Below are 16663 nucleotides of genomic sequence, written 5' to 3' on the forward strand. Positions count from 1 at the left end.
ATTTCTTTCTCTTCACTTTTCCTCATCTATTTAGGGGAACACAAACTGAATCATTGGTCATCAAAAACTTAATGTCACTTCAGTGGATTCCCATTAGTAAAAATCAAGCGATTATTGATAACTGACTGATCTTGACACTTCAGTCAATGACTGGAGAGGATGTATGTCTTCTGCCATTAAGATTTTTTTTTAGATTTGACTAAAGCAATAAGGCTAACATGTAAAATAAAAAATAAAAGATAAAATTAATCAATAAATTGAGTAGCAGCAAGTGTAAATAATTCATGGTAAAGAAATTCAATTGGGAGCTGCATTATAGAGAGAGTCTTCATAGAATGAATAGGTTGTGTTTGAAGGCTAGTATAAAAATTGCATGCATTTTAAAGAATCCAAGTTAGCTAAATATGCCTGCAAATGTTCAGAGTTTTAAAGGACTCTGGCCTATTTAAAAATAAAATCAAGATTTGGGCACACTAGAATGTTGACTCATTTAAGCTTCACAAAACACCGTATTAAAAGCATTTTGCTAGCATAAGAGACTGTTGAGAACTGAGAACAAACTGAGGGTTGATGGGGGGTGGGAGGGAGGAGAGGGTGGGTGATGGGTATTGAGGAGGGCACCTTTTGGGATGAGCACTGGGTGTTGTATGGAAACCAATTTGACAATAAATTTCATATATAAATAAAAAAAATAAAATAAAATAAAAAATAAAAAAAATAAAAAATAAAAAAAAAATAAAAGCATTTTGCTGAAGAAGAATAAAAAGAGAGAGAGATTAACTACCTTGCCCATGCCTACAGCCAGTAAGTACTTGAATCAAGACTTGAGCTCAAGTATGTCTTCAGAGCCTATGACTCATTTTTTTTTTAATTTTTTTTTTCAACGTTTTATTTATTTTTGGGACAGAGAGAGACAGAGCATGAATGGGGGATGGGCAGAGAGAGAGGGAGACACAGAATCGGAAACAGACTCCAGGCTCTGAGCCATCAGCCCAGAGCCTAACGCGGGGCTCGAACTCAAGGACCACGAGATCGTGACCTGGCTGAAGTCGGACGCTCAACCGACTGCGCCACCCAGGCGCCCCGACTCATTTTTAATGTCGGGTAGCGTCTCAAGGAATACTGAGATCTGAAGAAGCATGGGTGGATGGAGAGAAAGAGAAAAGTGGAGCAAGCAGGGTACCATTAAGGGAACACAGAGAATGTACTTAATATTCTTTAATATCTAGTAGTCATAGTGAGGCTCATTTCAGATTTTGGCTACTCATTGGACTGAGGATCTTAAAGTACTCCTCACCTTGGTCAGCATCACTTCAAGAGCTTGGCAAGGGTGATTCTTCCAGTGAGAGGCAGCAAAGATTACAAATGAGCAGAGTGATGTCAAGAAGTTATTAATCTCTGCCAGTCATTTTGTGAAGGATGTAAACTTCATTGAAGCTTTGCCTTTTGATAAATTTTCTCAAAATATCATCCATAATTAATGACATGATTGATACTAGACGCAAAGCATATTTACTAACAAATGATGAATAGGTTCTGGAGGATAAATTTTGCAAACAGAAGCCAAAATATAATAATACATATCACAGAAAGGCAGATCTGAAAAGCAGAAGAAATACAGATGTGGAAGACTTTTGCAGTAATGGCCCAAATTTGTTCACATACCTCTGTACCCATGCTGTTGGATAGTCGTTCCCTACACTGGTTCTGGACTTGGCCATGGTACTTGCCTTGGCAGATGAAACTATAGAAAATGTGACTTAAGTACAAGCCACTATAGTAAGACACCAATGCCAGCCGGCCAAAGGGTGAGAGAATGAGATTCGCCTAGCTGACAACCTACCCAGTATCGAATACACCAAAAAATCCTAGATCATCCACCCAACCACCTGGCTACAATCCAGAAGAAGAAAGCCCACCAGATATCAGCCAAACAAACCCCCAGAAAATGTGACCAGCCAATCCACAGAATTATAAACTAAATAAAATGGTTGTTTATTTTAAGCCATTGAGTTTACACAGCAAAAGCTATTTGATATGATAGAATACTGTTTCAAGCAATGAGAAAAACAAGCAAAAGGTATTACATACTTGTTTCCCAAATAGAGACCTCGTAATCCAGAAGGATCATACTGCAAGGACTGTGTGTGTGTCCAGGCATAAAGGGTTTTGACATCCTTAAAGAACCCCATACCTCAGGATGATAGGAGAGAAGCAGAATATTGTTGTACCACCAAAAGTAAAATAGAAAAGTACCATAGGGTCTTGGGAAGCACAGCGTACTTTCCCAGTGTGAAGCAGCATCACTTGGTGTGCCCCCAATCTAAGCTTGGTAGAAGCAAAGATTATAGACAGCCAGAAGAGGTCCTGTCAATGTGAACATGAAATCACACAGAAGCAATGGAGTGGACCACCAACTGAAGACATTGGTGGTGGACATTATGCCTCCCAGTAGGTGCCGATATAGACAGAGATCCACCAAGGGCTAAATTCCTCCTCTTACTCTCCTGCCCCCATCCAACAGTTGATGTGCATCAATTTCCTCTCTATGAAACCAAAGTACCACTTTATTTTATCAGCTAGACTCTAACTCTGAGACTAATGCAATTTATTCTGGGCTTTGTGTTTTCATACATATTCTATGTTCTCAGCAATAGAGTTGAAAGGTATTAATAAAAGTATTGACTCTTCACACCACAAAAACATAAGCTAACTTTATAACTATTAACTCATCAACAACAACAACAAATCACACAAACAGAAACCTGCATCCAGTATTAAAAATTAGGGAAGGGTGCCAAAACACATCACTCCAAAGTCTAATATACTATTAGACTAATCTATTGGATTAGATTGCAACAGCCTCCTGACGGTGCAACTCTCGCCCCTTGTCCCCAGATGGGCATCAGAACCTGCTCCTTTCCCCAGGAACTGGTGTCTTCTTCCAACTTGCCATAAAATCCTTTCAAAAATGATTGACATCTAGAACTTCCAACAATCCTAGAGGTCTCCAAACAACCACTTCACAACGAGATAGAAGCCTGACAGAAGTTCCTGTCTTCTTTTGAAATTTTCAGAAAATTTGTATGGTTAAAATTAGACCTTTTATTATAACAATTATTTAGTCTCTATGAGCAATTCCAAAATACTACGATTAATTTCATATCTGCATCCATCAGAGTGAGTTTAATGATGTCAGTTATGTTCTTGACCATATTTAATCAGAATCATGCTGCCAGAGTGACTCATTTCTGTGTGCACATCTGTTATATCTTGAGAGCAGTCATCAATGCTTCTCACTCTTCTTAAAATCTAGCCTTTTACTCTGCAGAGGTTAAACTAGTTCATTCAAACCAATCAACCAATCAAAAACTGTTTTTTTGGCCAGTCATAAATATGACTAAAGAACATATATGTCCTTCCTGGATATGATTGAATTTATCTTTCCCATGTACCTTCTAATGAAGCTGTACAATTTCCTTAAACTGTTGAGCAGCCAAATAAAATCAGTTTTCAGACACATTATAGCTAAAATTGTATCTCATGTGTAAATTATAAACAATGATTGTTTCCTACTGGCTTATCATATCTGTACCTGTTTCCTGCTTCTTAGACTATTACCAAAGTGCACTTTTGGTCTTAGCTTACAAGAAATATTCTTGAATCCACTTCACCCTTTGAGCAATAATATTTCTTGTAAATCAGTAGTTTCTTCGTTTTCAGTGACTGTGCCAAATGGGGCTTTGGTCTGGTGCTACAGTTTGTAAAGTCAGACTGACATGAGGCTAAAATGTAAACTTGATAAGACTGTGGCTCCCTATGCCAGTAACTATCTCCTCTTTTCACTTAGTAACAATATGATGCTGGCCATAGGTGTTTCAACTTTAATTGTTTTAATCCTTTTTAACCTACTAGGATAGGTATTCTAAAAGCTCACATGCCAGATGAGCAGGGGGTGTGCACAGGCATTTATGTATGAAATTATACCTACAGTTTCTGATAACATGGCTTTATAAAGTTAGCTTAAAAGAAGGAAAAATACAAACTTTGCCTTTCAATGTACTGTTATTTCTAAACCATTCTAAGGTGGTAACCAACCCAGGCAGCAGCAAAAGCCATGCTGAACTCTTTTCTAATTGATGTGACAGTTTATTGTGTGGTTGGTGTATTGCCCTCTTTCCCTACCAAGTCATTCTCAGTCACTGTAATACCAATTTTTGTAAGTTTTTTGTTTGTTTGATTTCTCAGCATCCTCTCTAAACAAAACACATCTTATTTTTCACTTTAGGGATGTAAACTGTTTACTGCATGTGAAAGCTCTTACATGACATTTTAAAAAAGCCATTAAATGCCTTCCATATGAAGAATTTGTTCTAGGCAATGCACAATGTGAGCTGGTAGAAACTGTTCCCAAACTGTGGAAATTAGCTCAGTGCTCCAGAACAGACATAATGTCCACCACAGTAAATGGCTCCATGACTTAAATAAGAGCACTAAAAAATCATGTAGGCATGATCAAAGAATCAAAATTACAAATAACATTGTCTTCAACCTCATGCAAAAATGAAGTTAAGGAAAGATTATAAATTAATGAAATTTACCCTTATGTGTTTTATGAAGGGCAATTTCATTACTTCATAGTCATATATAATATAATCACATATATTATATCTACAATCAATTACGAGCATGTATACAGATTACCCATTCTGCAATTGCCAATCATCTGAATCAAATTTTATGAAATGGAACATTAAATATGTGAAAAATTGTTAAAATACACTAAATAAATTTTAGTTAAATATATGTTGATTGCCACAAAATTTGTATAAATGCTAAAAGCATAGTTTAGATGTAATTACAATTTTTCAGATTGGCTTGCTTGTCATATTAGCCCTGAGAAAAACATATTTCTTAAAACCACAAAGAAAATAATTCTATCAACGGGAAAATGATTTATTTACCTGGATCTTCTATAGTTAGGTTCTTTATTAACCATTGAACAATGTCTGACCCTAGAAAAAGAAAAACACAAATATTTGTGAACATTTGTTTATATATGTTAACTCTAAGAACTTGCAACTTTTGTCACTCACATTAGTAAGAATGCTTATTTTTTTTAGTTTATGTTTTTGAGCATTTAAATATATATATATATATTAAAGACATATATATATATATATATATATATATATATATATATATATATATGTTTATTAAAGTATAGTTGACACACAATGTTACATTAGTTTCAGGAGTACAACATAGCGACTCAACAAGTCCACACATCATGGTGTGCTCACGGCAAGCATAGCTACCATCTGTCAGCCTATAACACTATTACAATACCATTGACTCTATTCCCAATGCAATACTTTTCATCCCCATGACTTATTTACTGTGTAACTGGAAGTCTTTACCTCCTACTACCCTTCACGCATTTTGCCCATACCGCCTCCCCTCTCCCCTCTGGCAACCACTGGTTTGTTCTCTGTATGTAATTCTCTGAGTCTGTTTCTGCTTTGTTTGTGTTAAAATTCCACATCTAACATGAAATCATATGGCATTTGTATTCCTCTGTTTGACTTATTTCATTTAGTGTAATACCCCCATAGAAGTCCATCCACACTCAAATGGCAAGACTGTTTCTAATTGTTACAATAACATTAAAGATCAACCACATATGGAGTACTGAAAACAATGTGAATACATAGTTTGTTTTCAATGAGCCCAGGTGAAGACTAATAAATTAGTTAATATTAAATATTTAGGCACAAAGGTTTAATATACCTGTACTGGATAAAATGATTCATTCATCTGTTCTTTGAATAAATGCTTATTGAATGCCCACTATGTTTATTTTTTCCTTTTTTTTCAAATTTTTATTCAAATTCTAGTTAGTTAACATATAGTGCAATACTGGTTTCAGGAGTAGAGTTCAGTGATTCATCACTTACATACAACACCCAGTGCTCATCACAAGTGCCCTCCTTATTACCCATCACCCATCTAGCCCATCCCCACACACCTCCGTCCATCGGCCCTCAGTTTGTTCTCTATTGTTAAGAATCTCATATAGTTTGTTTCCTTCTCTCTTTGTTCCTTCTTGCCTCCATATGTTCATCTGTTTCTTTAATTCCACATATGTGTGACATCATATGGTATTTGTCTTTCTCTGACTTATTTTGCTTAGCATAATACACTCCAGCTCCATCTATGTTGTTGCAAGTAAATGCCCACTATGTGTGAAGCACAATTCTGACCATGGCATAACCATGTGAAGCACAATTCTGAGCATGGCATAACCAATATTTCATAAGATGGTCCCTTATATCTACTCTCAAGCTAAACCAAATTTGTTGTTAGCTTTTAAACACTCCTGTGTGTTTCAAGTCTCCATGTCTTTATAGTACTATTCCCTTTGACTGAAATGTCTTACCACTATTTTCAAGACACTCAAGACTCATTTACAATAGAACTTTCCTTAACCCTCACTTTTGTCCACTGAGTTTACAACAACCTCCATTGGAATTCACTGGTACCTGTGTAGAATTGTATTGTAGAATAGATCACACAATGTTACAGCTGTTTATTTGAATAATGCCCTCAAGGAAGTACCTTGAAGTGGGGTACCATATTCATGTTTCTATATTCAGAACATAGCAAGTGGTTAATAATGTAGGATGAATAAAAAAAATTATTAAATATGTGTTTTTACTTCCTAAAGAAGGAATGTGGGATGGTCTGCAGAAAATGTAATGTTTGAGCTAGATTTTGATATATGATAGACAAAACTCAGTTGCTGGAGGCCTATGTCAAAGTTAAAAAGGGGAAAATAGCCCGCAAAAACTATCCGGTGTATTCTTTCTATATACTCCATGCTGGGAATAACAGGAACTTGACACTAATAAAAGTATTCACAGGGTATTCAGCAGATCTTGAACTCCAGGCCAAAGAATTTGGATTTTTTTCCCCATAAGTCAGGCAGAGAAAGGGAGACATGGTATGTTTGTTGTGTTTTGTTTTGAACAGAAGAATAACCTTATCAAAACAAGTTTAAGGAATTTGATTGGCAATACATAGGAAGTGCCTTGGGCCAGTCAAAAAGAAAGCAGGGCAGCCAACATTCCTACTGGTTGAGATCCAGGATTGAAAGAAAGAGTACTGAACTAGTTCAGTGTACAAGTGGGTTAAAGCAAAATTAGAGGCTTGCTTCTGGACTTTGTGACTAATTTGGTATGGAGGTGGCCAGTGGAAGAACGGAGAGAACTCAAGGTTTCCAGTGCAGGAGCACTGTGGACGAAAAGGATGGTGAAAATATGAGCAGAAATGGGAGGTTCAGGAAGAAGACTTGATCTACCTGAAATATTAATTCCTATTTAAATTTGGCTTTTGGCATCATTCATTTATACATAAAACAGCAAAAAATATGTATGAAAATAGTTTTGTCTACATAGCAAGCTGCATCAGGACTACATGAATGAACTTTCATGTGAGCTGAGATTCTACTTCTACTGCTGTCGGGGACTGGCCTCAGTTGCGTCTCAGATGTGTATATGTACACATGACTGACATTAACAATGGCTGAATAATTATTACTGCTTGAGGCAAAATAGCTCAAAGCTATCTTCAAAGTAAATCTGGGGGAGCCTAGCCAGCTCAGTCAGTAGAGCATGCAACTCTTGATCTTGGGGCTATGAGTTCAAGCCTCATCTTGGGTGCAGAGATTACTTCAAACAACTTTAAAAATAAAATAAATACACTTGATTATCAAATTTGAGAACAATATCCTAAAAGTTATAAAAACACGAATACTCAACATTGATTTCCATATGCATGGGCATTTTTAAAAAGACTTCACATGTTGAATCTAACGTATATTCTTTTATATCTGTCTTGTTTACAACTGCCATTGATTTCAATACATGTGAGAACATGGATTCACCTAGATCCTAAAGCAGCTCTGAGGTAAGGGAGGAAGGGAAACCACTCATGAGAACACAGGTATTTCAGAGAGCTATGTTCAGGATTACAGCCTAAGGTTGAGGCATGGTCACCCCTTTAAAAAAGAGGACTCAGTTTTTCAAATATGTATGTATTAATACTTGACAAATGTAGAATTCCAGGTATTCAAATCTTATGTGCTATCTCCAGGTAACTTGCTCATTTTCCACATTTGAGCATCTACTTGGGGAACATATGTGAGCAGCCACTGGACTTTTTCCATTTTTTCGAAGAGAGCCAAACATTGGTTCCAAGACTATAATTTTCTCTTAGTGTAAAAAATGATTTAAAAATGCTTTTAGAAGGAGTTTTTTTTAAGTTTTCTTCTTTTTTTTTCTGAGCAGAAAGAAATCAAAAAAGCCTAATTTGAAACTACATTTAATTCAGGAAACAGGAAACTTTCTTTCCTAGCCTAGATTTGAGTACTTCTATTATGGTCATAGTCTCTGCTCAGCTCTGAAAGGGATGATTGCACCACTTGTCAATATCACTTAGCAGATGCTATAGTGGTTTTATTGTCGTGTGGTCACCTCAATATATTTATGGCTTTAAGTGGAATATTATGAATTACTTTATTGTTAAATGTATACCCAAACTCACCATATTCACCTATTCTGCATCTATGACAGCAAGATCTTAACTCCAAGAGAAAGGTAGGACACACAGAGAAAAAAAAAAAAAATCCAGCATCATGATGGAAAAAGAAAACTGAAAGAGAAATGTGGTATCACAGTCATATTGAGACCTACAATTCAAACTTAAAAGGGTGCATCACAGCCAGGAGGGGTGTAGGAAAGAATGGCACATTTCTAGCAATGTGTCTCAGCCTTATGTTTAATGAATAAATGAACAGATCTCTATAATGTACATATCCAGAGTATTTTAGCATGCATGCATCTTTATTCTCAGTGCCTTACAGTAACATGAAGAATTGTTTTCTCATTGTTTTTCTTTTCTTTAAAAGATGGCAAAGAGCTATTGAATAGCTATAATGTGAAACTAGCTAAGAGATGCAACAATATCTTAAACCCCAAGGAATAAAAAAAATACCTCTATGACTATAACTACCAGAAACTTTAGCCCTGAGCAGTACCTATTATTGCTTTGAATTCTTAGAGGTTACTCTTGTAACCTTTACAGTTACAAAATTATGTGTTCCCTGTACTTAGCAGAAACAGTACAGGTTTTATTATTGTGTAATCCCAGTAATCTATGACTTGAAATGAAAACACGTTAAGACTGTTCCTCATACACTGCTCGTAGTTGCTCACATGCTGTACTGTTTCTTACTTCCATGCCTTTGATGGTGCTATTCCATTTCCATCTCTTTTTCCTTTGGCCAATTTCAACTCAGCCCATTAAAGTTCAGGTCACACATTAACGATTCCAGGAAACCTACTCTACCCACTCCTCCTGCAGGGGGGTGTATTCATCTTTGGATCCCAAACACCCAAACCAGTGCCTCACATGTAAAAGATGATCAGTAAATGTTGAAAGAATGGATGAAATGACCGCAAGGTTCCCTCTCCAGATCATTCTCTAAGAAAGTTTACAAAAAGATGGCATCCATCATACAAAGAATATTAGATTGGCATATAGTGTTCAGCCACCATAATCACCTTTCACAGTGATACTTGTCCCATTTAAAGGCTATCTCTTTACCACTCCACCCACAATTAAAGCAAAACAAAGTAAGACATTTAGACATCAGTGTTATTTCCTCACCCAGGCTATGGAACTGAGTGGAAGGGGCTTCCCCGATTCTGGCTCTGTTGCAGAGTGACAAGACCTGAGCCAAGTCCTGTCCTACACCTGCATTACTTCCATTACACCCATGTTCCCTCTACTGATTAGAGCACACTCTCTCAGCTATAAGTGTCAGCTATAGCTATCTGCTACTGAACCTGATGGGAGGCTCACAAAGAGAAAAACATTGTGAAACTTTTGCACATATATATGAGGACTTTGTAAAGCAACCAAAATGTTACACTTTTGATTTGTATCCTTTACGAAAATACTCATTTTGTAATTTCTGCTAAAGCCATTAATGAAAATTTTAGCTCTTAATCAGTGGAAGACGCCCAAATATTCCTTTTCAATATTTCTCTTTCAGGAAAGTAAATAGGCTCTTTGCCTGGGGTAGAGTTCCTGGATAGGTTTTCAAGCAGATGTTTAATCAAGATCATGACAGTTTATCTGCACTTTTTAAACTTTGTTACGTAAGTTCCATAAACCATAAAAAGATTTCTTCAGACACAAAACAAGGACTTTGTGACTCTTCAAAGCCTAAGAAGCTGTAAAGTTAGAAAGTAAAAACAGCAAAGCAGCAAAGATGGCAATAATCAAAGGATATGAGAATATCAAGATGACCCTAAGGACAGTTTCCCACCCTCTCCCAGAACTCAAAATGATTACTGACCAACCAGAGAAGCTTTTTTTTTTTTCCAAATTGTCTGCTCAGCAACACCACTTGTCTCTTCTATAAGATGGTAAGAATACATGAAATGTTGTGGAATTAGGCAAGGGAAGGGGAAAATGGTTCCTTGCTGTAGTCTTTGTTGTGATACACAACACTGTGAAAAATCATGAGAAGGATGAGTTTGCCATAATGTTTCCTCACGATAGGGAGAGAGGATCCCTTTGAAGAACCATTTTTAAAATTTTATTTTATTTTATTTTTCTGTTTTTACAGTTCTTCAGACTCACAAGAAATGAAATAATTAATAAAAGTAGAAGATGTGCAAATAAAATATGAGTTAATGTGCAAATAAAATAACTATGAGTTAGCTAATCATTGGAATTTACCAATTCTATATGCTAGCCACTAGGCATAAAGAAAAGATTGTAGACCATTCCTGTCCTCAACACTTAAATCTCTTTAAAACTAGACACAGGCTATGGCTCATTGTCTCTGTGAGGAACTATGAGATGAAGAAAATATGTATTTATTGATAAATAAAAATTTCCTCCAGTGAAGTCTACAGCTGCAGTAGGAAGTTAGAGCAAACTAACATTTACTGAGTTTTGGGTGCATAATATGGTAGGTATTTCACATAAGTTTCCATTAAAATCTCTACTTCAGCTTTTAACAGTAACTTCTCAGAAATATACCAAATGAAAATATCCAGAACCAAAATAAGAATGAACCATCCCAAAGGTATATTTAAATATGCCTCTCTCCTAATGAAAAGTTTGCAATGATCTTTTCATTGGCATCTGGAATCTGAAGACTTGAATGGCATACAAGGTCTTCCATGGCATGCCTCCTCTCTACCTCTCAGCCTCAGATCCCACCCTTCCATCTTCTGGATATTACAACTTAACAGCATCAATTTGAACTTCTTTGACCATAAATAGCATGATACTTTACACTCTATGCTTTTACAGACACTGTATATTCTGGTTGGAATAACTTCCTCCATTTAAGACACAGCCCAAGTATCACTTTCTCTTGGAAGTTGTCTTGGTTATTATCTCCTTCACCTCCTGTTGCACCTGTTCCTGCCCTGGGATCTCATAGCACCATTTCCATTCTTCCATTACAACATACCACGTTGAACATATAGCATCTAAACATGTATCGCTAGAGTAGAATCCTCCAGTACTTGAGTACAGCACCTGGGAGAGCCTCAAAAACTACTAGTCAAGATTTGAAACTAATTTCCCGAAGACAAAACTCAGAATATAGTATTCCTGAACACCATGGAATCTTCTTGTATTTTGAGGTAGTTATTGGAATTCTTTAGCTGTTATTGCTAACCAAACAAGCTTATATTTTCAATGCTATGAAATTAAGAGGTATTTGATTTCTTTGGATTAACAATATCTTGTAAATAATCAGAATTTTAATAACAATTGTTAAATAGAGTAAAAAGGTAGTAATTTTGAACAGTACCTTTTAAACTGGAAACTCTTCATTTTGATAAATAATAATGGTACTATTGAGATAAATACATGTATCCTGTTGATGATATTTATATTTAAGCACTTCTACTTTGCCTCATTTGGTCAATAAAGTTAATATATTCAGAGTTGAAAAGTAATTATACGTGGTCCACAACTACATTTTGGTAATTTTATTTTTTAATTAAACTTTTTAAAAATAGACTTTATTTTCTAGTTCACATAAACTTAAGCAGAAGGTACAGAGATTTCCTATATACCTCCTGTCCTCATACATGCATAACCTTTCCCAGTACCAAACCCTACCAGAGTCCTACATTTGTTACAGTTGATGAAGGTGCATTAACACATCACTATCACCCAGAGTTCCTAGTTTATATTAGAGTTCACTGAGTGTTCTACATTCTATGGGTTTAGACAAATTTATAACGACATGTATCCACCATGTTGTATCATGCAAAGTAGTTTCATTGCCTTGAAAATCCTCCATATTCCACTATTCATCTCACTCTCTCTAACCTCCATCAACTAATGATCTCTTTATGGTGTCCATAGTTTTGCTGGTTCTAAAATGTTGCATCATTTGAATCATACAGTATGTAAGCTTTTCAATTTGACTTCTACAGTTAGTAATATGCATTTGAATTTCTTTCATGTCTTTTCATGGTTTGATAACTCATTTCTTAGCACTTTGCATTGCTTGAGGGTGCCTAGAATATGCAATGGGGAAAGGATAGTTGCTATCCTAGTTGCTTGGGGAACTAGATAGTCGCATTCAAAAGAATGAAATCAGACCCTTGAATTACACCATACACAAAAATCAACTCAAAATGGATTAGAGATTTGAATTTAAGACCTGAAACCATAAAAATAAAACATAAAGAAGATCCTTGACATTGGCCTTGGCAACAATTTTCTAGGTATGATATCAAAAGCTCAGGCAACAAAAACAAAAATAAAATAATAAGTGGAAATATATCAAACTAAAAAGCATCTGAATAGCAGGGTAAATAATGAACAATGAACACAGAACCTATGAATTGGGAGAAAATATTTACAAACAATCTTATAAGGGGTTAATATCCAAGATATATAAGAAATTCCTACAACTCAATAGAGAAAAAATATGGGCAAAGGGCCAGATAGATGGATAAAGAATAGGTGTGATAGTATTCAGCCTTAAAAAAGAAGGAAACCCTGCTATTTGCAATGACACAGATGGAGAACATTATGTGAAATAAGCCAGATACAAAAAAAAGACAAATACTGCATGACCTCACTTATATGTGGGATCTTGAGTTCATAAAAGCAGAGAATGGAATTGTAGTGGCTAGGGACTAGAGGGTAGAGGGTGGAGGTGAAATGGAAACATGTTGGCCAAAAGGTACAAAGTGTCAGTTATACACTATGAATAAATTCTGTACAGCTAGTGTATAACCTGGTGAGTATAATTAATGGTATTGTACTGTATACCTGAAATTGGCTACAAGAGTATAACTTTAAGTGTTCTCACAACAAATAATGGTAACTATGTGAAGGGATAAATATGTCAATTAGATTGATTGTAATAATCATTTTCACAATGTATACACATATCAAAAGATCAAACCGTATACCTTAAATATATGCAATTTTTATTTGTCAATTATACCTCAGTAAAGCTCCCTAACCCTCTCTCTGCCACATGAAGATACAAAAAGTACGCAGTCTGTGGGCTGGATGAGGGCTCTTAGCCAACCATGCTGGCATCCTGATCTTGGACTTCCAGTCTCCAGAACTGTGGAAAATAAATTTCTGTTGTTTACAAGCTATCCGGTCTATAGTGACTAAGCCTGAGCTGACTAAGGTGAAGGACAAGTTCCAAAGTTTGACAACTATGAATGAAGCTGATCTGTGTGCAAGTTTTGTGTTTACAATTCCTTTGAATATATACTGAGGAGTGCAATTGTAGGGTTCAGAGCATGTTTGTTTGGTTTTATAAGACATCACCAACCTGTCCTCCAAAGTGGCGGTACCGTTTTGCATTTCCACAAGCAGTGAATGAGATTTTCTGTTGCTCTTCATCCTCAACGGTATTTCGTATTGTCAGTGTTCTGGATTTGGGCGGTTCTAACAGGTGTATGGTGGTAAAATGTTTAAATTTGCATTTTTTTGATGACATATGATGTAGAACATCTTTTCATGTGCTTATTTGCCATCTGTATATCTTCCTTTGGGGGGGGGGAATCTGGTTTTAATAAACGTTGGATTTAATAAACCTTTTAATAAACCTTTAAACCTTGGCTCAGGTTTTAATCAAGTTGTTTTCTTATTGTTGAGTTTCAAGAATTATTTGTATATTTTGGATAACAGTCCTTTATCAGATGTGCCTTCTGCAAATATTTCCTTCTAGGCTATAGCTTACCTTTTCATTCTCTTGACATTGTCTTTCACAGAATATAAGTCTTTAATTTTAATAATGCCCAGGTTATCAACGATATCTTTAATGGATTGTGGCTTTGGTATTGTTATCTAAAAAGTTCTTGCCATACCAAAAGTCAACTTTTGGACCAAAAGTTTTCTTCTATGTTATCTTCTGGAATTTTTATAATTTTGAATTTTGCTTTTAAGGTCTATGATCCATTTTGAGTTAATTTTTGTGAATAGTATAAGGTCTGTGTCTAGATTTATTATTATTATTATTTTTTTTTTTTGCAGGTGGATATCCAGTTGCTCTAGCACTATTTTTTTTGTTTAAAGGACTATCTTGGGGCACCTGGGTGGCTCAGTCAGTCCAGTGTCCAACTTCGGCTCAGGTCATGATCTCACGGTTTGTGAGTTTGAGCCCCACATCAGGCTCTGTGCTGACCACTCAGAGCCTGGAGCCTGCTTCGGATTCTGTGTCTCCTTCTCTCTCTGCCCCTCCCCAACTTGTGCTCTGTCTCTCTATGTCTCTCAAAAAGTAAACAAATCTAAAAAAAAATTTTTTTTAAGCACTACCTTTGTTCCATTGCCTTGCCTTTGCTTCTTTGTCAAAGATCAGTTGACTATATTTTAGTGGATCTATTTCTGGCATCCTTGTTCTGTTCCATTGATCTATTTGTCTATTCTTTCACCAATGCCACACTGCCTTGATCACTGTGCCTTTATAGTAAGGTGTCAGACCTTCAACTCTGTTCTCCTCTTTCAAAATACCGTGTTGGCCTTCTGGATCTTTCACCTCTCCATATAAGTTTAAAAATCAATTTACTGGGGCGCCTGGGTGGCTCAGTCGGTTGAGCGTCCGACTTCAGCTCAGGTCACGATCTCGCGGTCCGCGGGTTCGAGCCCCGCGTCGGGCTCTGGGCTGATGGCTCGGAGCCTGGAGCCTGCTTCCGATTCTGTGTCTCCCTCTCTCTCTGCCCCTCCCCCGTTCATGCTGTGTCTCTCTCTGTCTCAAAAATAAATAAATGTTAAAAAAATTTTTTTTAAAAATAAAAAAAAATCAGTTTACTGATAACAATGATATAACTTGCTGGTATTTTGATTGGGATTCACTGAATCTACAGATCCAGTTGGGAAGAACTGACATCTCAACAATATTAAGTCTTCCTCTTCATGAATGTGGAATTTCTCTTTATTTATTTAGTTCTTTTTTCATTTCTTCCATCAGAGTTTCTTAGCTTTCCCCATACAGATCTTCTACATATATTTTCTTAGATTTATACCTAATTTTCCTTAATTAAACTTTTAATTTCAAAAAGAAGTATAGATTCACATGCAGTTGTAAGAAGTAAGACAGAGAAATACCATGCACCCTTTATGCAATTTCCACCAAAAGTTAACATTTTGCAAAACTATAGTGCAATATCACAACCAGGATACTGGCATTAATACAGTGAAGTTATATTCTCATCACTACATCACTGCATCACTGCATCCTCATCACTACAAGTGTCCCTCATGATGGTCTTTTATAGTCACACTCAATTGTTCTTAACCCCTGGCAACCACTAATCTATTCTTCCATTCTACATTTTATCATTTTAAGAATATTTTAAGAATATTATGTAAATAGGGTCATACCATACACAAACTTTTAACATTGACTTTGTTTTTCACTTGCTCGGCATAAATCACCGGAGATTCACTCAAGTTGTTGCACATATCAATAGTTCATTCCTTCTTATTGCTGAGTATTACACTGCTATGAGCATATCAGACTATTTAATCATTCACCCGTCGAAGAACATATTTGTCAGTTTTGGCTATTATGGATAAAGATGCCGTGCTATAAACATTTCTGGGCAAATTTTTGTATGAATATGCATATATTTTTATTTCTCTAGGATAAATGTCTGCAACCACAATTGCTGGGTCTTTTGGTGTTTCTTTTTTTGTTAATATGAAATTTATTGTCAAATTGGTTTCCATACAACACCCAGTGTCGCATTTAAAAAAAAATGTTTTTCAATGTTTATTTTTTTGGGGGGGAGGGGCAGAGAGAGAGGGAGACACAGAATCTGAAGCAGGCTCCAGGCTCTGAGCTGTCAGCACAGAGCCTGATACGGGACTCGAACCCACAAACCATGAGATCATGACCTGGGCTGAAGTCAGACACTTAGCTGACTGAGCCACCCAGCGCCCCCCACCCCTCTCCACTTTTCTTTTAAAGCAATGGCCAAACTATTTTGCATTGTGGCTATTTTCCATAGCCACAAATTTTGTGGTGAAAATTTTGTGGTGAAAATTCACTGTCATTTTAATTTGCATCTTCCTGATGGCTAATGATACTAGC

At 36.2% G+C, this 16663-nt stretch overlaps 1 protein-coding gene across 7 annotated transcripts in view; it reads right to left on the bottom strand.

The window, feature by feature from the left end:
* Positions 1-16663, bottom strand: part of RGS7 (regulator of G protein signaling 7) — a 525076-nt gene that overhangs the window by 162375 nt on the left and 346038 nt on the right. For all 7 annotated transcript variants that reach the window (XM_086694015.1, XM_086694013.1, XM_086694010.1 and 4 more), the window contains exon 4: positions 4965-5015. In XM_086694015.1, coding sequence (XP_086550141.1) covers positions 4965-5015 — 51 coding nt within the window. The remainder of the gene's footprint in view (positions 1-4964; positions 5016-16663) is intronic.

This window comes from Puma concolor, chromosome E4 (genome assembly GCF_028749965.1).
Source record: "Puma concolor isolate L17-30 chromosome E4, mPumCon1.1.hap2, whole genome shotgun sequence".
NCBI lineage: Eukaryota > Metazoa > Chordata > Mammalia > Carnivora > Felidae > Puma > Puma concolor.